A 24,662-nucleotide genomic window follows, 5' to 3' on the forward strand; every position below is an offset into this window, starting at 1 on the left:
TAAAACTACTGTTTGTAACACTGGAAAAGCATAAAAAGTGCACTATCAGTTGACTCAGAATGATTAAATTTGCATGCTCAGGACTAAACTAACACAGCTTATTCCTCTGTCTCACCAACTCTTAGTCACTGTTTTTTAAATTCCCTTTCATAGGTCTAGAGAGCCTGGTGCTGACCTATGTCAATTCCATCAGCAGTGGGGATCTGCCCTGCATGGAGAGTGCAGTCCTGGCCTTGGCCGAGATTGAGAACTTGGCTGCAGTGCAAAAGGCCATTGCCCACTATGACCAGCAGATGGGCCAGAAGCTGAAGTTGCCCACGGAAACCCTCCAGGAACTGCTGGACCTGCACAGGGCCACTGAGAAAGAGGCCATTGAAGTCTTCATGAAGAACTCTTTCAAGGATGTGGACCAAGTGTTTCAGAAAAAATTAGAGGTATGTTTGCTATTCTGGTTAATGAGAGGAAGAAAAATCTGGGCCTTTCTCTTTTTTGTTTTTAATTGGAAGATAATTGCTTTACAATATTGCATTGGTTTCTTCCATACAACAATGTGAATAAGCCTTTCTTGCTATAAATAGTCCTCCCAGACCCAAGGATAGCAGCCCTCAGTTATATGTACTCATTTGCACTCTTTACTAAAAGAACAGACTGTTCTTAGCCTTAGTCCTGGAGACTATGGTACCACGACCAACTATGGTTATTAAAAATATCCTCATCTATTAATCTCTACCCTATAGATGTCATATTTTAATCAAACAAGAAAACTGTAACGCTGTATTTATGTAAGATTATTTTAACTTATTTTTTAATTTAGAGTTAGTCAAAGACACAGTGCTTTCATATTCCCTGCTAATAACATAGGAGGATTTGCTTCTTTGTGAAAACCCTAAACACTTTTTGTGTTTAATGTAAAGCAACAATAAATATTCAGAAAGACAAGAAAGAGAAATTAATCATTAGCATTCTATTTGAGGACCCAAGTCTGAGTTCTTCCAAATTAAGGAAGGATTGTTGTATGACAAACTATCATTTGACAGATGACAATTCCTTCCCTGACTTGTAGGGCAGAATTTTATAAATCATACCTTCCTGCTTTCAAGGGTTCTGATGAAACTAAATAGTGAAGGTCTGCAGGCTATGGATATCTTTCTAGACCAAAGAAACATGCAAATTCTCTTCTATAATTGAATGTAGGTAAAAATGCTGTTCTGTAGGCTTTTTCCATACAGACATTAACTGCAGTACAATCTCCATTACCTTCATTAGCCTTTTATTGAGAAAATATGCAAAAGTACTATTATTTTAAAGAACATACCACTAATCATTGACCCTTTTGAGCACTTACAGAGAAGTCACTGGGCTTAACAATTTATACCACTGCATATAATCCTGACAGGGAATCTATGAGATAGATACAATTTCCTGTGTTTTACCAACAAATAAATCTCATTTCATAAAGTTTGAGTGTCACTAAGTCACAAATTGGCAGACCCAGAACCTCCTGCAGGCCTATCATACTGGACAATTGTGTGGTAAACTATTAGGAACTTAAAAAGAGAAGTCTCAAATGAGCAGTGTTTATGCTTTGAGAATCATTCTCTGAAGCTAAAAAACCATAGCAAAAAAAGCTTCAGATAAACACAAGGAGAAGTAGATGCATTTTTTAAACCAGCATTCTATTGAAGAGTTGTCTAGAATCTCCCAACATGGTGAGGGCTGTGTTATATTTATGTGCCACATTCTCTGCAGGAGAAGCATTTCCCAGTAATCCACATTGGTTCACATTCTCATCATTGCTTACGGTGCCATTTGTGCTATTTTTCACCTCACAGGACAAGTTAGAAGCAAAACTAGATGACTTTTGTAAACAGAACATGAAAGCATCCTCAGATTACTGCATGGCTTTAATTCAGGACATTTTTCATCCTCTATATGAAGATGTGAAGCAGGGAAAATTTTCTAAACCAGGAGGTTATTATTTATTTATTAAGAAGATGAATGAGCTGAAGAATAAGTACCACCAGGTCCCCAGAAAGGGGGTACAGGTAAAGTACAAACTGATCACCTTTTCTGGGGCCTCGCTGAAGTGACTCTTTCAAACTACAGTGGGAACAACAAAAATGCAATGGGTAAATGGTGCCTGTGGCTTTCAAGACTATTCACTGGTTTATTCAGTAGGACAGACTACCATGAAGTGAAGAGCAGGTTCATTCCATGGTAGTGCTTCTTGGAGGCACAGATGGGAGCCCTCAAAAACTCTTGCAGAATTTATTCAATAATTTAGTCATTCTATCATCTAACAATTCTCTACTTAGGCCTAACAATATGTATATAACTGGGATTGCTGCTGCTGCTGCTAAGTTGCTTCAGTCGTGTCCAACTCTGTGTGACCCCATAGACAGCAACCCACCAGGCTCCCCCGTCCCTGGGATTCTCCAGGCAAGAACACTGGAGTGGGTTGCTATTTCCTTCTCCAGTGCATGAAAGCGAAAAGTGAAAGTGAAATCTCTCAGTTGTGTCTGACTCTTTGCGACCCCATGGATTGCAGCCTACCAGGCTCCTCTGTCCATGGGATTTTCCAGGCAAGAGTACTGGAGTGGGGTGCCATTGCCTTCTCCGATAACTGAGATTAGTACAGTTTAAAAACAACAAGTTCTTTCAAAGTATTCATCAGCAATCAACAAAGTATACCTTACAGCAAATCTAATAATAATAACAGTTCACATATAGACCTTATTTTGTGTTAGGAAACAAATGGGTTTAGCTCATTCAGTCCTCACAAGAGCACTATGAAGTACATGATATCAATGTCCTCATTTTATAAATAAGAAAACTGAAGTAAGTAAAATAACTCACCTAAGATGTACAGGTAATAAGTGGTACAGATAAAATGGAAACACTAATAGGAAACTCTGGGCTCATAAGTATGCTTCTGTGCCAGTATACTCAGGTTATATCAGTTAGAATTAGGTTTGGGCACATATTATTAAAAAAAAAAAAAGAGTGTCTTAAGAACACAAAAGTTTCTTTCTCTCTTATATACAAGAAGTAAGGCAGAGGGGTCCAGGCTGCTATGACAATTCCACAATCATGCTGTTCCCAGACTCCTTCCTGTTCTGCTCCAGCACCTTAGCACCCAGCCTCCATCTTCAAGGTCAATTCATGGTGTAAGATGGCTGTTGGAGTTTCACCCATTCCTTCCATATTACAGATAGGAAGAAAGGGGGAAAATAGAAGAGTAAAAAGTCTCTGGATCAACTCTCTTTAAGGCTTTTTTACTGCAAAAAGCCCAATATAACACCATTGCATAAGTGGTATTAGCCAAATTTTAATCATATGGCCACCTGCAGCTACCAGGGAGGTTGACTAAAAAAATGCAGTGTTTTATCATGGCCTATGATGTGCCCTGATTGGAAAAAAAAATAGGTTCTATTACTGAGAACAAAGGGGGAAAAATATTAGGGTGACTCTACAAGCTGCTATCGCAGAGCTAAAAATTGCCCTGAAGAAAAATAAAGCAGGGTACAGGCCTAGGAGAGGAAGGGAACATGGTCCTATTTTATATGTAGGATTTTAGAGAGGGCCTCTCTGGTGAGATGCTGTTTCAACAGTCTTCAAGGAAGTCAGGAAGTAAGCTAAGCGAGCATCTAGAAGAAGATAATTTCAAACAACAGAAAATCCCAGAAGGATGAATTGGTTTATGTTCAACAAATGTGGCAAGAGGGCAATGAGCAAAGAAAGAGGTGGCAGGAGGTGAGGTCAGAGAGATGCTCAAAGCCAGAGGCTAACTAGGTAGTATCCTGGAGGGCCCCGAGAGCAGTTTCAGTTTTACTTGAAAAGAGCTAGAAAATCAGCAGAGGATTTGGTGCATCAGAGTGAAGTAATCTTTCTTAAAGTGATATGATGCCAGCTGCTTTCAGGAAATCAGACTGTAGGGGAGCAAGAGTAGAAGGAAGTAGGGAGACCAATTATGATGCTAATACCATGGTCCAGGCAAGAAGAGATACTATCCTGGACCGGTGTGTTTGGGAGAAATAGGTTGCAACCGACGGGCTCTTGCTGGTTTTATTTTGAATCCAAAGCAAATACCATTAGCTGATGTAAAGAACAGCCATAAGGTTTGTAATCCATACAATTAGAAGATTAGCTTTACTGATTACATTTCTAACATTGGGGTGACTGAGAATGAAGCAAATTTGAGGATGGATCTAGAGTTGGGTTTTAAGCCAGTTTGATATAGTATTCATTAATAAATTCTAAAATGGGTAAAATGAAATTGAATTGAAACATGTACTGCTAGGTTTTCCTTTAACCCATAGTCTCTATTTCCTAATTCTAACTTGGTCTGCATCAATAGACAGGAGAGACACTGAGCAAATATTTGGATTCCAAAGACGGTGTGGCTGATGCACTTCTACAGACTGATCATTTGCTGACAGAAAAGGAAAGAGAGATTGAAGGTGAGAACAGCTGAAAACACTCTGCTGCTGCTAAGTTGCTTCAGTCGTGTTCGACTCTGTGTGACCCCACAGACGGCAGCCCACTAGGCTCCCCTGTCCCTGGGATTCTCCAGGCAAGAACACTGGAGTGGGTTGCCATTTCCTTCTCCAATGCAAGAAAATGAAAAGTGAAAGTGAAGTCTCTCAGTGTCCGACTCTTCTCGACCCCATGGACTGCAGCCTACCAGGCTCCTCCTTCCGTGGGGTTTTCTAGGCAAGAGGACTGGAGTGGGGTGCCATTGCCTTCTCTGTGAAAACACTGTAGATAGTTAGAAAGCCCCAGAAATGTTAATGTTAGCCACATTCATCCACCTGAAATATTACTATAGTGCAAAAAATAGCAAGTATATTTCATATTTTTAAAGGATTATTTACTTAACCAATATTTATGTTCATCTGTCTTCTAATTTATTCTTGTTGTTTAGTTGTAATTTGTGTCCAACTCTCTTGCAACCCCGTGGACTGTAGCCTGCCAGGCTCCTCTGCCCATGCGATTCTCCAGGCAAGAACACTGGAGTGGGTTGCCATGCCCTCCTCCAGGGGATCTCCACCAAGGGATCAAACTCACATCTCCTGCATTGGCAGTCAGATTCTGATTGTTCAGTGCAAAAATGAACACAAGAGGCTTTCTTCATGAGATAAGCAAACAAGTAAAAAGGGTGAAAGCAGAAATAAAGCTATAAAAATAAATTAAGATTCTCATATTTCTCTGCTTATTTTTCTTCTTAAGTGAAACGTATAAAGTCTGAAGCTGCAGAAGCTGCAAAGAAAATGTTAGAGGAAATGCAAAAGAAGAATGAACAGATGATGCGAGCCAAAGAAGCGAGTTATCAGGAACGTTTGAAGCAACTGACTAAGAAGATGGAAAAGGAGAGGGCCCAGTTAATAGCAGACCAAGAGAGGGTGCTAGCCCTTAAACTTGAGGTATTCAATTGTAGCATCTCCATTCTATCTTCCACTGTGCTGAATCAAAAGCTCTTAGAAGTTAGAGCATTATATCAGTTTAAGGACTGTTCTAGCCCAAGCACTAGTAGACACTTCATTTCCTTACTGCTTCTACCCCTAACCATCTCTGGTTATTGAAGTCTATCTTGTTGTTTAGTCGCTAAGTGGTGCCCGACCCCTTTTGGACCCCATGGACTCTAGCCTACCAGACTCCTCTGTCCATGGGATTTTCCAGACAAGAATACTGGAGTGGGTTGCCGTTTCCTTCTCCAGGGGATCTTCCCAACCCAGGTCTCCTGCATTTCAGGCAGATTCTCTACCATCTGAGCCACCAGGAGATTCCATATCGTACCATGAACCACATACCCAGGCTACTAGTTTCTTCCTGATCTCTGGGCTGTTCTCCAACTCTATGCTGAGTCGGGATGTCTACCCTGTAATAGAGCATGGACCAGTGTAGGCTTTACCTCCTGAACTTATTTCTGTTATCTCTGCTACAAAAATTTGGAGATTTGTACTAAATTCCCTGATCAAACACCTCCTGTGATTCTGAATTTTGTAGTAACCTTCCTATATTGTCTCTTCATCTTCCTTGCCTTCTTAGATATACATTTGGGAGTTCGTGTGATATGGAGCTGAGATAGAACAGGACAGTTTTTCTTTAAAGACTGTTGTTTCAGGTTAAAGGAGGTAAAAAATTAATTCTAGGGGTCACTAATATTTTAGAAACCACAAGAGAAGAATATTTCTGAAGCTAAATAAATCCCAGAAAAAGTTTGATAGTTGACTCAAGAAAGAGGGATATAATGAAAATTAAAGGAAGAAGAGATTTCAAAAAGAAGTTTCACAACCCATGAGGGATTAATATAGATATATTTAGCAAATGTGGGAAGTGTTTTAAGTTGTATTCAGTCTCCACTTTCCCTTTTAGGAACAGGGACGACTTCTCCGTGAGGGATTCCAAAAGGAAAGCATGAAACTTCAGGAAGAGATTGTAGCCCTCCGGAAGAAACAGGAAGAATCACCATCATGTAATATTCTCTAAAAACCTAAGGACCATAATTTCCTAACCAGCTTCTATCTGTTAAGAACAAGTTAAATGAGCAACTTCAAGATGTCAAACAATTGCCACTAATGTTGAAGTCATAAGATGCATTTTCATTGAGACTTAAAGTTTGCAAAGATGAAATAAAATGTGAAGGCAGTGTTTAACCTACAGAAGAATTCAATTCATGATTAAATATAGTATAAATGACTAATATGATACCTCAGTAGAACCTATGTTTGAAATCATGCATATTGATTCTAGAGAGAATTTTAATTGTGTAATTGGGATACACTTACATCGAATTTGGGGATATCAGAGGTGTTCTATTCAGTGTAGACTGTTTCCCCACACATAAACCACCCCTCTAGATAGTCTCAGCTCCAAGGTCTTACTCAAGGATTTACTTTGGTACTGGGATGGAGTTGGAGTGTTGTATACACAGGAAAAGTCTGACAGGAGTGTACAAAGTCACGAAGCACAGTTAAGCATCACTCCTGCCAAGTGGTCTCTAGGTCACATGGCGGCTTCCAATAAGGGAGACCTGGAACATTTAACTTCAGGGTGCAGACAGTGTTTAATTCTCCATTGGGTGGAGGCTGCATTGCCGTGGTCACTGATGGGATTCCTGAACACTGGTAGGGGCATTACTTGCACCTGTGTGAAATGGATATATGAGTGGATGTTCAACCTTCTTTGTCTAGAGAATCCCTCTAGATAATTACTGCCCCATTTCTAGGCCACACAATGTCTCTCTATTTTACTCTTCTTTTCTTAGTTCCCCTCACCCACAGTTCCAAGAATAACTTCTACAATCACAAAAAGGAAAATTTAGCTCAAAATTCCTTTCTATTCCTCTGAGAATCATAACTATAATTCTTCAAAACCTTACCTAACTCCATTTTTCTTTCTTCCTGTTTGCTGTGACATCACAGCCTGGGAGCCACTCAAGGCAAATATCTAGCTAGTATGGAAGGACAAAAACAATAAAAATAAAAATAATTCATTAATACAAAAAATATTCAGTTCAGTTCAGTTAAATCGCTCAGTCATGTCCGACTCTTTGTGACCCCATGAACCGCAGCACGTCAGGCCTCCCTGTCCATCACCAACTCCCGGAGTTCACTCAGACTCAAGTCCATCGAGTCAGTGATGCCATCCAGCCATCTCATCCTCTGTCATCCTCTTCTCCTCCTGCCTCCAATCCCTCCCAGCATCAGAGTCTTTTCCAGTGAGTCAATTCTGCACATGAGGTGGCCAAAGTACTGGAGTTTCAGCTTTAGCATCATTCCTTCCAAAGAAATCCCACGGCTGATCTCCTTTAGAATGGACTGGTTGGATCTCCTTGCAGTCCAAGGGACTCTCAAGAGTCTTCTCCAACACCACAGTTCAAAAGCATCGATTCTTTGGTGCTCAGCCTCCTTCACAGTCCAACTCTCACATCCATACATGACCACAGGAAAAACCATAGCCTTGACTAGATGGACCTTTGTTGTCAAAGTAATGTCTCTGTTTTTGAATATGCTATCTAGGTTGGTCATAACTTTATTAACCTACCACAATTGTATTAGGACATGTATCACTTAAGGTTCTCACTGCAAAAAACAGTATCTTCTCAGTAACTTAAAAGGAAAATGACTTTTATTTTATTTTATTTTATTTTTTTGTCCTCGGATAGAGGACGTATCAGATATTAAACTGATAAGAACAGATACTACACTTGATCTTAGCCAAAAGGCCGAGAAGCGATCGGAAAATGACTTTTAAGCCTGGTAGGTAGCAGACAGATTCTCCAAGATGGTAAAGGAGTCAAACTCTACTGATCTTTCACCAAGAATAATATCAACCACATGGGAAGGCATCTCATCCATTACCAGAGAAAACAGCACATCCATTACCACCTGGTACAGTGATCTCCAGATCACAAGTCAGATGCTCTACCAATGTCAGCTCTAAGTATTGGATGCTTCCACCTTTACATCTGAAGTAAATAAACCCCCCATGAAAAGTTGCATTGAGGGTTGCTATGTCTCCATCTTGGGCTTCCCTAGTGGCTCAGCTGGTAAAGAATTCGCCTGCAATGCAGGACACCTGGGTTCAATCCCTAGGTTGGGAAGGTCCCTTGGAGAAGGGAATATCTACCCACTCCAGTATTATGGCCTGGAGAATTCCATGGAATGTATAGTCCATGGGATCCAGGATAGGGCAACTCACTCCAGTATTCTTGCCTGGAAAATCCTATAGATGGAGGAGCCTGGAAGTCTACAGTCCATGGGGTGACAAAGAGTTGGGTACGACTGAGTGACTTCACTTCACTTCATGTCTTCATCTCAATCTCACAGAAGTGTACCTGCTTGGCAGAAAATAAATCATATGCCTCCCCACTGGAATCTAGAAATGAGAGTTGTCTCCCTTCCACGTGGGAAACTATAGTCTCATAATGTGAGCCATTTCCATCCATGTTAGTGTCAATTGATTCTTCTAGGTAGATTTCTGGAGATACACACTATGTTAGAAATAATGATAATAACCCAATAGTATTATCATGTACATCACATACAATGTGATTTTAAAATTTTTTTCTTTACCATGATCTCAATATTCTTTTTAACTTTTCCTCTGTTGTTTTGTACATAATGCCTTATATTTCACGTACAAATCCCACTTGTTGTATTATATGTATTATTCTTTGTAGACATTACTGTATTCAATTTGCTAATATTTTGTTGAGAATTTTGGCATCTTTATTCCTGAGAAATGTTTGTGTGATTTTCTTGTAATGCCTTTGCATAACTTTGGTGTTAACGTAATGTTGATCTGACAGAATGAGCCAGTAATATTTCTCTGCTTCTATTTTCTAAAGGTGATCATGTAAAATTCACATGATTTCTTCTTTAAATGTTGGGTAGAATCCACCATTGAACTCATATGAACATGGTGCTTTTTGCTTTGAGAAGGACCGTGCAGAAGCATGGCCAAGAGGAGCTACCCCTAACCCAAGGTCAGGGGAGGTGGCCGAGAGAAGCTCCCCATGCCTGAGGTCAGGGGTGGTGGCTGAGAGGAGCAACCCTACTTCCAAGGAGTGGTGGCTGCGTGGTCGCAGGAGGGCCAAGAGGAGCTACTCCAAGTCCAAGGTCAGGAGGGTGGCCGTGAGGACATACCCCTCGTCCAAGGTAAGGAGCAGCAGCTGTGCTTTGTTGGAGTAGCCGTGAACAGATACCCCATGTCCAAGGTAAGAGAAACCCAAGTAAGATGATAGGTGTTGCAAGAGGGCATCAGAGGGCAGACACACTGAAACCATATACACAGAAAGTAGTCAGTCCAATCACATGGACCACAGCCTAGTCTACCTCAGTGAAACTAAGCCATGCCGTATGGGGCCATCCAAGATGGGGGGTCATGGTGGAGAGGTCTGACAGAATGTGGTCCACTGGAGAAGGGAATGGCAAACCACTTCAGTATTCTTGCTTTGAGAACCCTATGAACAGTATGAAAAGGCAAGATGATAGGATACCGAAAGAGGATCTCCCCAGATCAGTAGGTGCCCAATAAGCTACTGGAGATAAGTGGAGAAATAACTCCAGAAAGAATGAAGGGAGGGAGTCAAAGCAAAAACAATACCTAGTTGTGGATGTGACTGGTGATAGAAGCAAGGTCCGATGCTGTAAAGAGCAATATTGCATAGGAACCTGGAATGTCAGGTCCATGAATCAAGGCAAATTGGAAGTGGTCAAATAGAAGGCAAGAGTGAAGGTCAATATTCTAGGAATCGGCGAACAAAAACGGACTGGAATGGGTGAATTTAACTCCGATGACAATTATATCTACTACTGTGGGCAGGAATCCCTTAGAAGAAATGGAGTAGCCATCATGGTCACCAAAAGAGTCCGAAATGCAGTACTTGGATGCAATCTCAAAAACAACAGAATGATCTCTGTTCATTTCGAAGGCAAACCATTCAATATGACAGTAATCCAAGTATATGCCCCAACCAGTAACACTAAAGAAGCTGAAGTTGAACAGTTCTATGAAGACCTCCAAGACCTTTTAGAACTAACACCCCAAAAAAGATGTCCTTTTCATTATAGGCGACTGGAATGTAAAAGTAGGAAGTCAAGAAATACCTGGGGTAAAAGGTAAATTTGGCCTTGGAATATGGAATGAAGCAGGGCAAAGGCTAATAGAGTTTTGCCAAGAGAACGCACTGGTCATAGCAAACACTCTCTTCCAACAACACAAGAGAAGACTCTACACATGGACATCACCAGATGGTCAACACTGAAATCAGATTGATTATATTCTTTGCAGCCAAAGATGGAGAAACTCTATACAGTCAGGAAAACAAGACTGGGAGCTGACTGTGGCTCAGATCATGAACACCTTATTGCCAAATTCAGACTTAAATTGAAGAAAGTAGGAAAAACCACTAGACCATTCAGGCATGACCTAAATCAAATTCCTTATGATTATACAGTGGAAGTGAGAAATAGATTTAAGGGACTAGATCTGATAGACAGAGTGCCTGATGAACAATGGACAGAGGTCCGTGACATTGTACAGAAGACAGGGATCAAGACCATCCCCATGGAAAAACAAAATGCAAAAAAGCAAAATGGCTGTCTGGGGAGGCCTTACAAAAAACTGTGAAAAGAAGAGACGTGAAAAGCAAAGGAAAAAAGGAAAGCTAAAGCATCTGAATGCAGAGTTCCAAAGAATAGCAAGAAGAGATAAGAAAGCCTTCCTCAGTGATCAGTGCAAAGAAATAGACAAAAACAACAGAATGGGAAAGGCTAGAGATCTCTTCAAGAAAATTAGAGATACCAAGGGAACATTTCATGCAAAGATGGGCTCGATAAAGGACAGAAATAGAATGGACCAAACAGAAGCAGCAATATTAAGAAGAGGTGGCAAGAATACACAGAAGAACTGTACAAAAAAGAGCTTCATGACCCAGATAATCATGATGGTGTGTTCACTCACCTAGAGCCAAACATCCTGGAATGTGAAGTCAAGTGGGCCTTAGAAAGCATCACTAGAAACAAAGCTAGTGGAGGTGATGGAATTCCAGTTGAGCTATTTCAAATCCTGGAAGATGATGCTGTGAAAGTGCTGCACTCAATATGCCAGCATATTTGGAAAACTCAGCAGTGGCCACAGGACTGGAAAAGGTCAGTTTTCATTCCAATCCCAAAGAAAAGCAATGCCAAATAATGCTCAAAATACTGCACAATTGCACTCATCTCACACACTAGTAAAGTAATGCTCAAAATTCTCCAAGCCAGGCTTCAGCAATACGTGAACAGTGCATTCCAGATGTTCAAGCTGGTTTTAGAAAAGGCAGAGGGACCAGAGATCAAATTGCCAACATCCACTGGATCATGGAAAAAGCAAGAGAGTTCCAGAAAAACATCTATTTCTGCCTTATTGACTATGCCAAAGCCTTTGACTGTGTGGATCACAATAAACTGTGGAAAATTCTGAAAGAGATGGGCTTACCAGACCCCTGACCTGCCTCTTGAGAAACCTGTATGCAGGTCAGGAAGCAACAGTTAGAACTGGACATGGAACAACAGACTGGTTCCAAATAGGAAAAGGTATACATCAAGGCTGTGTATTGTCACCCTGTTTATTTAACTTATATGCAGAGTACATCATGAGAAATGCTGGGCTGGAAGAAGCACAAGCTGAGAATCAAGGTTGCAGGGAGAAATATCAATAACCTCAGATATGCAGATGACACCACCCTTATGGCAGAAAGTGAAGAGGAACTAAAAAGCCTCTTAATGAAAGTCAGAGAGTGGGAAAGTTGGCTTAAAGCTCAGCATTCAGAAAACGAAGATCATGGCATCTGGTCCCATCACTTTATGGGAAATTGATGGGAAAACAGTGGAAACAATGTCAGACTTTATCTTTTTGGGCTACAAAATCACTACAGATGGTGACTGCAGCCTTGAAATTAAAAGACGCTTACTCCTTGGAAGAAAAGTTATGACCACCTAGATAGCATATTGAAGAACAGAGACATTACTTTGCCAACAAAGGTCTGTTTAGTCAAGGCTATGGTTTTTCCAATGGTCATGTAAGGATGCAAGAGTTGGACTGTGAAGAAAGCTGAGGGCTGAAGAATTGATGCTTTTAAACTGTGGTGTTGGAGAAGACTCTTGAGAGTCCCTTGGACTGCAAGGAGATCCAACCAGTCCATTCTAAGGGAGACCAGTCCTGGGTGTTCATTGGAAGGAATGATGCTGAGGCTGAAACTCCAGTACTTTGGCCACCTCAGGCGAAGAGTTGACTCTTTGGAAAAGACTCTGATGCTGGGAGGGATTGGGGGCAGGAGGAGAAGGGGACAACAGAGGATGAGATGGCTGGATGGCATCACTGACTCTATGGACGTGAGTCGGAGTGAACTCCGGGAGTTGGTGATGGACAGGGAGGCCTGGCGTGCTGCGATTCATGGGGTCACAAAGAGTCGGACATGACTGAGTGACTAAACTGAACTGAACTGAGATATCTCTTCAAGAAAATTAGAGCTACTAAGGGTATATTTCAAGCAAAGATAGGCAGAATAAAGGACAGAAATCGCATGGACTTAACAGAAGCTGAAGATATTAAGAAAAGGTGATAAGAATACACAGAAGAACTATGCAAAAAAAGATCTTCATGACACAGATAACTAGTGATCACTCACCTAGAGCAAGACATCATGAAGTCTGAAATCAAGTGGGCCTTAGGAAGCATCACTACAAACAAAGCTAGTGGAGGTGATGGAATTCGAGTAGAGCAATTTCAAATCCAAAATATGATGCTGTGAAAGTGCTGCACTCAATATACCAGCAAATTTGGATAACTCAGCAGTGGCCACAGGACTGAAAAGGTCAGTTTTCATTCCAATCCCAAAGAAAGGCAATGTCATAGAATGCTCAAACTACCACACAATTGCACTCATCTCACATGCTAGCAAAGTAATGCTCAAAACTCTCCAAGCCAGGCTTCAATACTACATGAACTGTGAACTTCCAGATATTCAAGCTGGTTTTAGAAAAGGCAGAGGAACTGGAGATCAAATTGCCAACATCCATTGGATCATCAAAAAAGCAAGAGTTCCAGAAAAACATCTACTTCTGCTTTATTGACTATGCTAAAGCCTTTGACTGTATGAATCACCACAAACTTTGGGAAATTCTTCAAGAGATGGAAATACCAGGCCACCTGACCTGCACTTGAGAAATATGTTTGCAGGTCAGGAAGCAGCAGTTAGAACTGGACATGGCACACCAGACTGGTTGCAAATCTGGAAAGGAGTACATCAAGGCTGTGTATTGTAACCCTGCTTCTTTAACTTGTATGCAGAGTACATCATGCAAAATGCTGCGCTGGGTGAAACACAAGCTGGAATGAAATTGCTGGGAGACATATCAATAACCTCAGATATGCAGATGACACCACCATTATGAGAGAAAGTGAAGAGGAATTAAAGAGCCTCTTGATGAAAGTGAAAGAAGACAGTGAAATAGTTGGCTTAAAACTCAACATTCTGAAAACTAAGATCATGGCATGCAGTCCAATCACTTCTGGCAAATAGATGGGGAAACAATGCAAACAGTGACAGACTTTATTTTTGGAGGAGCTCCAAAATCACTGCAGATGGTGATTGAAGCCATGAAATTAAAAGAGGCTTGCTCTTTGGAAGAAATGCTGTGATCAACCTAGACAGCACATTAAAAAGCAGAAATATTACTTTGCCAACAAAACTTTTGTCTAGAGTAAGCTTTGGCTTTTCCATGAGTCATGTGTGGATGTGAGAATTGGACTCTAAAGAAAGCTGAGGGCCAAAGAATTGATGTTTTTGAACTGTGGTGTTAGAGAAGACTCTGGAGAATCCCTTGGACTGCAAGGAGATCAAACCAGTCAATCTGAAAGGAAATCAGTCCTGAATATTCATTGGAAGGACTGATGCTGAAGCTGAAATTCCAATACTTTGGCCACCTGATGTGAAGAACTGACACATTGGAAAAGACCCTGATGCTGGAAAACATTGAGGGAAGGAGGAGAAGGTTAAGATGGTTAGATGGCATCACCCACTCGATGTACATGAGTTTGAGCAAGCTCCAGGAGTTTGTGGTGGACAGGGAAGCCTGGCGTGCTGCAGTCCACGGTGTTGCAGAGACTCGGACATGACTGAGGGACTGAACTGAACTAAACTGATGTTATCTACCATCATCTATATATACCGTATATGACATAAATATATCTTTTTTTTTAATCTTTCACTCCTTTTCTAACTTTTGGTTTTAATTATGCATTTTATATGATTCCATTTTCTATTCTTTCTTAGCATCTCCTTGCAGTCTTTCTTAGCATAACAATTATACCTCTTTAAAAAAATTTTTTAAACTGTTTGCCCTAGAGATTGCAATATATATTTCTAACCAATCCATGTTAAATAACAGTGTCAAATAACACTATACCACATCACCAATAGCACAAGCACCTTAAAATAACAAAATATTCCTAACTCTTCTCTCTGGTCTTTTGTATCATTGCTATAATTCATTTCACTCATACATACTCTTCAATCTTCAAATACGTTGGTGCTATTGTTGTTTTAGTAAATTGTTGTATGTTAGATCAACTTAGAATAAGAGAAATATATTTTTATTTTCTTGCCATTTATTCCTCCTTCAGTGCTCTTCCAGTCTTTATGTATATCCAAATTTCTGATATATCATTTTCCTCCTCTGAAGAACTTTAAACATTTCTTACAAATCAGGGTTCCTGGTGAGAGATTCCCTCAATTTTTGTTTGTCTGAGGAAGTACTTATTTCTCCTTCACTCAGAAGAATAATTTCAGTAGACACAGAATTCTAATTTGGTGTTGCTATTTCTTTCAAGATTTTGATTATTTCACTCCATTCTCTTCTTGCTTGTATGCTTTCAAAGGAGACGTCTGATATAATTCTTACCCTAGTGCTTCTATGAGTAAAATAAAATCTCTTTGGCTTATTTCGAGATTTTCTCTTTGCCTTTGATTTTCTGTAGTTGAATATGATGTGCTTTTCAATTTGAAAGTTTCTATTGACACACCTCCAAATTCACTGAGTCCGTCCCAATCATGTTCAGTCTACTGATGAACCCACCAAAGACATTCTTCATTCTGTCAGCATGTTTTTAGTTTCTTGTATCTCCTTACAATTGTGGGAGTTTCCATTTCTCTCCCTACATTACTCACTTGTTCATTCACGTTTTCCTCTTCTCCATTAGATTTCTTAGCATATTAATCACAGTAATTTTAAATTTAGCTGTCTGATAATTTGCAAATTTCTGCCTTGTCTGAGTCTGGTTCTCATACTTGATTTGACGCTTCAGACTGCTTTTATGCCTTTTAGCATGTCTAGTAATTTTTTGTTGAAAGCTGGCATAGTTTAATATTTTGAAGGACCTGAGGTAAATATGTCTATAGTGTGAGGTTTTATGTTAACGGTCAACAGGTTAGATTGTGTTTACCACTTGTTTTAGCTGCTGTGTCAGGAAATAAAATTTCCTTACTGTTAATGTTTTTGTCTCTCTGCTATCTTTTGGTTTCCCTAGAAGAGTGGTCCCCAAACGTTTTGGAACCAGGGACTGGTCTTATGGAAGACAATGGGAGTGGAGGTAGAGGATAGTTCAAGTGGCGATACTAGTGATGGGGAGTGGCACATGAAGCTTCCCTTTCTTGCCCTGCAGCTCACCTCCTGCTGTGCAGCCAAGTTCCTAGCAGGCCATGGACCAGTACCAGTCTGCAGCAGGGGGTGAGGGGAGTTGGAGACCCCTGCCTACCCTAGAGAACTTTTATCAGTTCAGTTCAGTTCAGTAGCTCAGTCGTGTCCAACTCTTTGCGACCCTATGAATCGCAGCACGCCAGGCCTCTCTGTCCATCACCAAGTCCTGGAGTTCACTCAGACTCACGTCCATCGAGTCGGTGATGCCATCCAGCCATCTCATCCTCTGTCGTCCCCTTCTCCTCCTGCCCCCAATCCCTCCCAGCATCAGAGTCTTTTCCAATGAGTCAACTCTTCGCATGAGGTGGCCAAAGTACTGGAGTTTCAGCTTTAGCATCATTCCTTCCAAAGAAATCCCAGGGCTGATCTCCTTCAGAATGGACTGGTTGGATATCCTTTTATACTACCATCTAAATCAGTATGTCTCCCCAAATATCATATGTTGAAAAACTTATGCCCAATGTGCTGGTTTTGGTGGTGGGGCCTTTAGGAAGTGATTAGTTCATGAGCCCAGAATAATCATGAATGACTGTAATGCTTACATAAATTCATACCACGTACCATGCCCATACCACACCCTTGCTATGGTAGTTATATTTTTAGTCTTTTGAGGAAGTTTCATACTGTTTTTCATAGTGGCTCCATCAAGTTACATTCCCACCAATAGGGTACATACAAATGCTACAGTTTAAAAGTCTTTTGCATTCACTTTAAAGGCATTGTTACTCTGTAGATTATTCTGGTTGACATTTTTCATTCAACACTTTAAAAGAGATGTTATTCCACTTTCTCCTAGCTTATGTAATTTCCAGCAATGTTTCTTTCCAAGCCTAGTTTTTGCTTTTTTGTATGCAATGTTTCTTTTTTCACTGCTTGTCTCTAAGATTTTCTGTTCATAATAGGCTTTTATTACTAGTCTGTGGGGTGCAAGGCCGTATTTATCTTATATTTGTTTTGTTTGGGGTTCTATGAACTTTGGCCATTTGTCTCTTTTATTAATTTTGGGAAATTTTCTCTTCAAGTATTTTTCCTGCCTCTTTCTTTACTTCTTCTATTTTTATTTTTCCAGTTATGTGCATGAGAAACCTTTTGTCATTGTACTGGGGGATATCCTAAACTATTGAAGGCTCAGAATATTTTTTTCTCTCTAATTCTGTGTTTCTATGTGGTTAATGACTATTGATCTATCTCAGATTGTTTGGTTCTTTCCACCAATTTGTTCACATATTTTCTGTTAATTCCTTTAAAAGAATTCTTAGTCACTGATATTGTGCTTTACTTTTATAGGATTTCCATTTAACTCTATTAATAGCATGCAGTCTTTCAAAATTCTTAATGTGTTCATGTGTGTTATTCACCTTTCCAATAGATTTTTCAACATAATAATAGTGATTTCAAAGGCCCTGATTGTTCCACATTAGGTTTACTTCTGATATTGTTTCTGTTATTTGTCTTATCTTATTATGATGCATAGTTTTAACTTGGATTTTTTTGTTTTGTTTTTGTTTGTTTCTTGTTTTTGCTTGACTCCATTTTTATTATATGCTTAGCATTGTAAAAAAAAGTAGATATTGAGATAATAAGATTTATAGTTGAAAAATAGCACAACCTCTATTTTGGTTAGGATGATTGTGGGGGGCATTTAGTCAGTGTAGTAATTCATCTGTGCTGAGTTTTGTTGTTGCTACATCAAGTCCACCACAAGCTTCACATTCCTCCAGTGGAATTCTACTATTTGTAGTAGAAGACCTGAAGCACCAGAAGACTCTTATAGTTTTCCTGTTCCATCCTCAATCTTTAGCAGATCCTGCATACTTGTCTTATGGGCAGTCTCTGTGCTCTTGACCTAGTCTAATGGTAGACTGCTTTTTTTGCTTTTTGTTTTTGTTTATTTACTCATTGCAAGGCTTCGTTGAATGCCTGCATACTCTGAGGTTTTCCAGGTAAATCTGTTACACCTCAAACCTTGAAAAGCTCAGTCAGTCTGCCCCACAAAGGTTATCGCATATCTCCTGCCCTGCATCTACTATTTCTTATGATACCTGATGGAGGCCAATGGAAGATTTATATAAGTATGTGTGAATTTCTCTTATGTCAAGGTTTATTGGGGATTCTGGCCATTGTGCAATATGCAGGAAGTTTATTAAAATTTTTGTTATTCTAATATCTGTAATCAGATAAAAGATAACTTGTTTATGTGGCTCATCTTCTCAAAAGGGATTGCAACTCATTGAAATTTTATCTTCAATATCTTAATTTTAATCTAATTTTATCTTTGTGATCTCACTTGGGATAGGTCTTTAAAAGAATGATTTTATAGATTATTTGGACCTTTTTTCTTTTCAGATTGGAGCAATGTTCCCTTGACACATTTTGGATTCTTAGTAGTTTGGAACATGGATCTCATTTCTCTTGATTAGTCACTCTAAGTTTACCAATTTCATAAACTACCAATTTTACAAACAGTTTGGTTGCTTTGACTCTCTTATTATATAGTGGTTTTCTACTTCACTAAGTCTGTTTTGCTTTTATTTTTGTTTCTTCTACTTTTTCTGCATTTGGATCACTTGAAGAGGTTGATATTTAGCTTGTTTTCTACTTTAATTCTTTACTAATTTATGGCCTAAGGATATGAATTTCACTGAAATTAGTGATTTAACTGCATCTTGAAGTCTGAAATATAGTATTATCAGTATTGCTCATTTAAAAATATTTTCTGTTTTTCAAAATAAAATTCTTTGTGACCTATAGATTACTTAGAATTATAACATAAAAATATAAGAATTTTCAGTTATCTTTTTGTCACTGTTTTATAACATTGAAAAGTGAAAGTGTTAGTTGCTCAGTCGTGTCCAAGTCTTTTCAATCTCATGGACTGTAGCCTACCAGGCTCCTTTGTCCATGGGATTCTCCAGGCAAGAATAGTGGAATGGGTAGCGATTCCCTTCTCCAGGGGATCTTTTCAGCCCAGGGATTGGACCTGGGTCTCCTGCATTTCAGGCAGATTCTTTACCATCTGAGCCACCAGGGAATATTTTTTTAACATAATATTATGGTAAATTGGTATACTCTACTTGACTTTAATTTGTTAACCTGAAAAAATATGTTTTCTACAGTGTTTGATCACAATTATCAGCCTATTAAATATCTATTTGTTCAATTTGCTAATTATCCTCTTCAAAGCTTTAGTCTTCTCTGGTGGCTCAGATGTTAAAGAATTTGCCTACAATACAGGAGATATGGGTTTGACCTCTGGGTCAGGAAGATTCCCCTGGAGAAGAAAGTGGCAACCCACACCAGTATTCTTTCCTGGAGAATTCCATGGACAGAGGAGCCTGATGAGTTACAGTCCATGGAGTTGCAAAGAGTCAGACACGACTGAGTGACTAACACTTCACTTCACCTCATGTCTTCAACACCATTACTGATTTTGTGTGTTTGTTCTATTAATTAATCTCTGAAGTGGGATAAGTGTGTCCTTAAAATTGTGACTTTCCCTATTCTTTCAGTTGTTCCATTTCTCAATTTATTGGAAGCCATATTATAAAGTGAAAGTGAAAGTCATTCAGTCGTGTCTGACTCTTTGTGACCCCATGGACTGTATAGTCCATGGAATTCTCCAGGCCAGAATACTGGAGTGGGTAGCCTTTCCCTTCTCCAGGGGATCTTCCCAACCCACGGATCAAACCCAGGTCTCCCACATTGCAGGTGGATTCTTTACCAGCTGAGCCACAAGATACATACAGATACAACAATATTATGTCTTCTATAAAGCTGAAATTGTCTTCAAATTTCTGCATGCCTATAGACAGGCATTTTTGCTCTTAAAATCTATTTTCATATGCTGCTATATGTATTAATCACACATACTATAATCTGTTTTCATACAACACTTGTAGATATTTTGGTAATGGTATATATCACATTCCAGAGCCAAACATATCTGAGTGGCCTTACAGTCTTCATCTAGAAACACAAATCTTTATACCCTCACTGACAACAACAAAAAGTTGATGAAAACAAGAGAAGAGATTCAGAGAAACAGAACAAGACCAAGAGCAAGAGCAAAAAAAAAAAAAAATTATTGGATCCATGTAACTGAGAAATGATTAACTTTATCAGTTTTAGGTCATATGCCTCAGTTCAGGTCAGTCACTCAGTCATTTCCGACTCTTTGTGACCCAATGAATAGCAGCATGCCAGGCCTCCCTGTCCATCACCATCTCCTGGAGTTCACTCAAACTCACGTCCATTGAGTCAGCGATGCCATCCAGCCATCTCATCCTCTGTCATCCCCTTTTCCTCCTGCCCCCAATCCCTCCCAGCATCAGAGTCTTTTCCAATGAGTCAACTCTTCGCATGAGGTGGCCAAAGTACTGGAGTTTCAGTTTTAGCATCAGTTCTTCCAAAGAAATCCCAGGGCTGATCTCCTTCAGAATGGACTGGTTGGATCTCCTTGCAGTCCAAGGGACTCTTAAGAGTCTTCTCCAACACCACAGTTCAAAAGCATCAATTCTTTGGTGCTCAGCTTTATTCACAGTCCAACTCTTGCATCCATACATGACCACTGGAAAAACCATAGCCTTGACTAAACAGACCTTTGTTGGAAAAGTAATGTCTCTGTTCTTCAATATGCTATCTAGGTTGGTCATAACTTTTCTTCCAAGGAGTAAGCATCTTTTAATTTCATGGCTGCAGTCACCAACTGCAGTGATTTTGGAGCCCCAAAAGATAAAGTCTGACATTGGTTCCACTGTTTCCCCATCTATTTCCCATGAAGTGATGGGACCAGATGCCATGATCTTCGTTTTCTGAATGTTGAGCTTTAAGCCAACTTTTTCACTCTCCTCTTTCACTTTCATCAAGAGGCTTTTTAGTTCCTCTTCACTTTCTGCCATAAGGATGGTGTCATCTGCATATCTGAGGTTATTGATATTTCTCCCAGCAATCTTGATTCCAGCTTGTGCTTCTTCTAGTCCAGCGTTTCTCATGATGTACTCTGCATATAAGTTAAATAAGCAGGGTGACAATACACAGCCTTGACATACTCCTTTTCCTATTTGGGACCAGTCTGTTGTTCCATGTCCAGTTCTAACTGTTGCTTCCTGACCTGCATACAGGTTTCTCAAGAGGCAGGTCAGGTGGTCTGGTATTCCCATCTCTTTCAGAATTTTCCACAGTTTATTGTGATCCACACAGTCAAAGGCTTTGGCATAGTCAATAAGGCAGAAATAGATGTTTTTCTGGAACTCTCTTGCTTTTTCCATGATCCAGCAGATGTTGGCAATTTGATCTCTGGTTCCTCTGCCTTTTCTAAAACCAGCTTGAACATCTGGAAGTTCACGGTTCGCGTATTTAATCTCCCCCTAAATCAATGTTGGTGGCTCAGGAATTATAGGGCCACAGTAATTTTCCCAACTTGGATTTAAGTCTTGAATCTACCCAGTGTTGTCTCAGAATTCTAGAAAAATCTGTCCCTGATATTGTCACATATACCTTTACAGTTACAACACGCTCTGCAGCTCCAAATATGGTATCATTTTATTTTATGAAATAAGCATATGGCAATCTGATCAAGGATTTTTATACTATTCTAGCTGATTTTGCAGCTAGAAAAGTCTGCATAGGGAATACGTGCCAAAGCACTAGCTCCTGGCTAGTCTTGGCCATAGAACTTTGAGACTACATTCTGCCTGTCTTTCCTTTCTCCTCATTGCCGTCTAGGTACAGATGGGATAACTACCGGTGCCCAGTCCCGGTTGGATCCAGGGATTGCCTCGGGAGGATGGCATTGGCGAAAGGATAGATAAAAGGAGAAAGAGACAGAGGCTTGAACTAACTGGGTTACGCAGAAAGCCAATAAAACCTGGGACATCAGGTTTGCACTGACCATGGAGGCCACAGGCACCCTCTCAAATCACGGAAAGTGCCCCACCTTAGGCACCTTCTCGAGTGGGTCTTAGAAGCCCAGGCAAATAAATGGTCTCAGAGGGCCCCTGTGCTCCAAATTAGTCATCCTGAACGAAGAACAGAGAAGAAAAGGAGAGAAAAGGAAACAAGAAAGAACAACATGAGGAGACTAAGCTTGATGAGCATGGCCTGCAACTTTATTTTCCAAAGTAGCTTTTATAACTTAAGTTGTGCATAGAGGATAAGAGGGGGTGTAGAGTCACGCAAGGTCAACAGTCCTTGACCCTTACCGAAGCCAGATTTTCTTTCTGAAAACTTATCATATGCAAAGGCTTTAGGTGATTTACATCATCTTCTGGCCAGGAGGCCTGTTAACATTTTATGACCCTTTCTTCTGAATAATGGTTGTCAATCAGAAAACTTATTTTCTCTAAAGGTGATTATTCTAAAGTCAGGCGCCACCCTCTGAAAGCATTAGATGAAGTTGCATGCCTATAGGGCAAAAGTGTGATGGGTTATAACAAGAAAAGAATTAACTCAAGGGTCCAAGGTTACAAACATTAAAGCTACTCCTTACATTTCTATATACCAGCTATATTAATCAATACACTCCCAGGGACACAGTAGGTAAGGGATATGGAAACTTGGCAACAAGCATTAGCTCAAAAAAGAAATCCTCTACTAGTTCTATTCTAACAATTTTAACTCTCTGAGAAGCTCTGCACTGTTAGAATATCTTAAGCTTCCCTTGCTTCTCGTGGTTGGGAGGCTGTGAACAATCACATGCATAGCTGCAGGAGTCCAAACAAACCTGTTAGGCAAGCTAGAAAGTCATCAGAGGGGTTTGAATTGAAACACTCCTATTATGCCCAGGAGACTTATTAACTAGAGCTCTAAGTTGATTTTCTTCAGAGAAAGGTGATCGAGGATAGCCCCCCGTTAATGTCAGAAGAGTTGGTGAAAGTCGTGAAATAGCAAAACAGACAGATTTTGTTTTTGGGGTAGATGCTTGGGCAGGTCCAGGGGGCCTCTCGAGTTCTGATTCGGCTTTGCATGTCAAATCCTCTCCGCATGACCTTTGTCATGGGTGGGAACTCCAGTGCTGGCTCCTGGCAGATAACCAAACCCTGATTCACAGGGTTAAAGACCTGTAACAGAAACTGGTGACCAAGTGAAATTCTTGAGCTCCTTTTACAGAACAGCAGGTAAGGGAACAGGTTGTTTGAAAACTCCTATTGTAACAAAATAAAACTGGCCGATACCAGGTCAAACCAATACAGCTCATCAGAATCTGCACAGAAGAGACCTTTTGTCCCATAGGTGACCCACTGTCATCACAGCCCAAAATTCACCAACCTGTTTCACACTGAATCCTCTGTATTTGCACGTATCCCATGAATAAGCATGTAGCCAAGATAAACTTGCACAGAACACCAATTATCTCACTTTTCCTTACCACCAATCACCTTTCTCTAAGGCCTAAGACCATTCTGCTTCTTGCTCCTGTTAATATTCTAAGCCCCTGTCCTCTTGGGAGGCAGACCTGAGACTTGTTCTCTTGCCTCCTTACTGGGTGGCCTCTGCTGCAAACCTTAGTGTCTCAGTGTTTTGGCTCGTAGCTCCTTTGGCAAAAGAACCTGGTTCCCTAACAGCAGCAGTCAGGCTTTTAACTTGTAGGTTAGTACAACACCTTAGGATACAAAAAAGAATGGAAGAAATCTGAATCAACCCCCAAACCCCAAAGATGGATCCACCTTAGTAAAAGAGCAGGAAAAAAACAAGCAAACAAAAAACAGTGAATATTTCTGGGCTATAAAATCAAGGGTTAAATACACAGGTTCCTCTGTCCATGCAGTTCTCCAGGCAGGAACACTGGAGTGGGTTGCCATTTTCTTCTCCAGTGAAGAAAGAAATCATAGAGTTAAAAAGAAAGTACTTTTTTAAAAAGGAAAGAGAAAAATAAAAGAATTAAAGGCTTTTCAACTGAAAAAAAATTAATAAATAAACCCCTTCTTTCATAAAAACACCCCTGAGAGACAGGCTGTTGAACTCTCATCCTACCATTATTTGGGTCTCATTCACTGTGGGGTCAGGAATGCCTAAGTCACCTGTGGAGAAGGGACGAAGTTGGGTTTACCCAGCCAGGCAGGGAGGAACCCTTATCTCCCTGGCTTTCCTGGAAGGCAACTAGGTTACTGCCTCCAGGAAAGGGAAAAAAAAATACAAGTCCTTCTGTCTTTTCAATTACGATTCTCATAAACCCCACCCACACCAGGTGACTTTTAATAACCAACTGGCTTTCAGCTTCTGAGTAAGAGTAGTATCCAGAGGAGCCAGAAGCAAAATGAGCCCTAGGGGCAATCTGGAGCAGCTGACTTGACTCCCAGCTGCAGTGTCTGCTCCAAGTAAGTTTGCTCCTAAACTTGACCTTCCAAGCACTCTTCTGTTAAATAACAACAATAAAATCTCCCAGGGCAGGCCCTATCCTGGGGGAGGGGAGGCAAG

The 24,662-nt window shown here is 40.3% G+C and overlaps 3 protein-coding genes and 1 pseudogene across 3 annotated transcripts in view; 3 read left to right on the forward strand and 1 right to left on the reverse strand.

Annotated features, from left to right (window-relative positions):
- LOC133244315 (guanylate-binding protein 2-like) overlaps positions 1-6,656 on the forward strand; it is a 29,363-nt gene extending 22,707 nt beyond the window's left edge. Inside the window, exons 7-11 of the mRNA XM_061411332.1 lie at positions 154-434; positions 1,833-2,045; positions 4,358-4,460; positions 5,230-5,423; positions 6,376-6,656. Coding sequence (XP_061267316.1) covers positions 154-434; positions 1,833-2,045; positions 4,358-4,460; positions 5,230-5,423; positions 6,376-6,489 — 905 coding nt within the window. The 3' untranslated portion in view covers positions 6,490-6,656. The remainder of the gene's footprint in view (positions 1-153; positions 435-1,832; positions 2,046-4,357; positions 4,461-5,229; positions 5,424-6,375) is intronic.
- LOC133244311 (guanylate-binding protein 4-like) overlaps positions 1-24,662 on the forward strand; it is a 187,139-nt gene that overhangs the window by 22,656 nt on the left and 139,821 nt on the right. The window lies entirely within an intron of this gene.
- Positions 1-24,662, forward strand: part of LOC133244312 (guanylate-binding protein 2-like) — a 128,611-nt gene that overhangs the window by 22,655 nt on the left and 81,294 nt on the right. The window lies entirely within an intron of this gene.
- Positions 8,075-8,239, reverse strand: LOC133245487 (U2 spliceosomal RNA; annotated as a pseudogene).

Source organism: Bos javanicus, chromosome 3 (genome assembly GCF_032452875.1).
Source record: "Bos javanicus breed banteng chromosome 3, ARS-OSU_banteng_1.0, whole genome shotgun sequence".
Taxonomy (NCBI): Eukaryota; Metazoa; Chordata; class Mammalia; order Artiodactyla; family Bovidae; genus Bos; species Bos javanicus.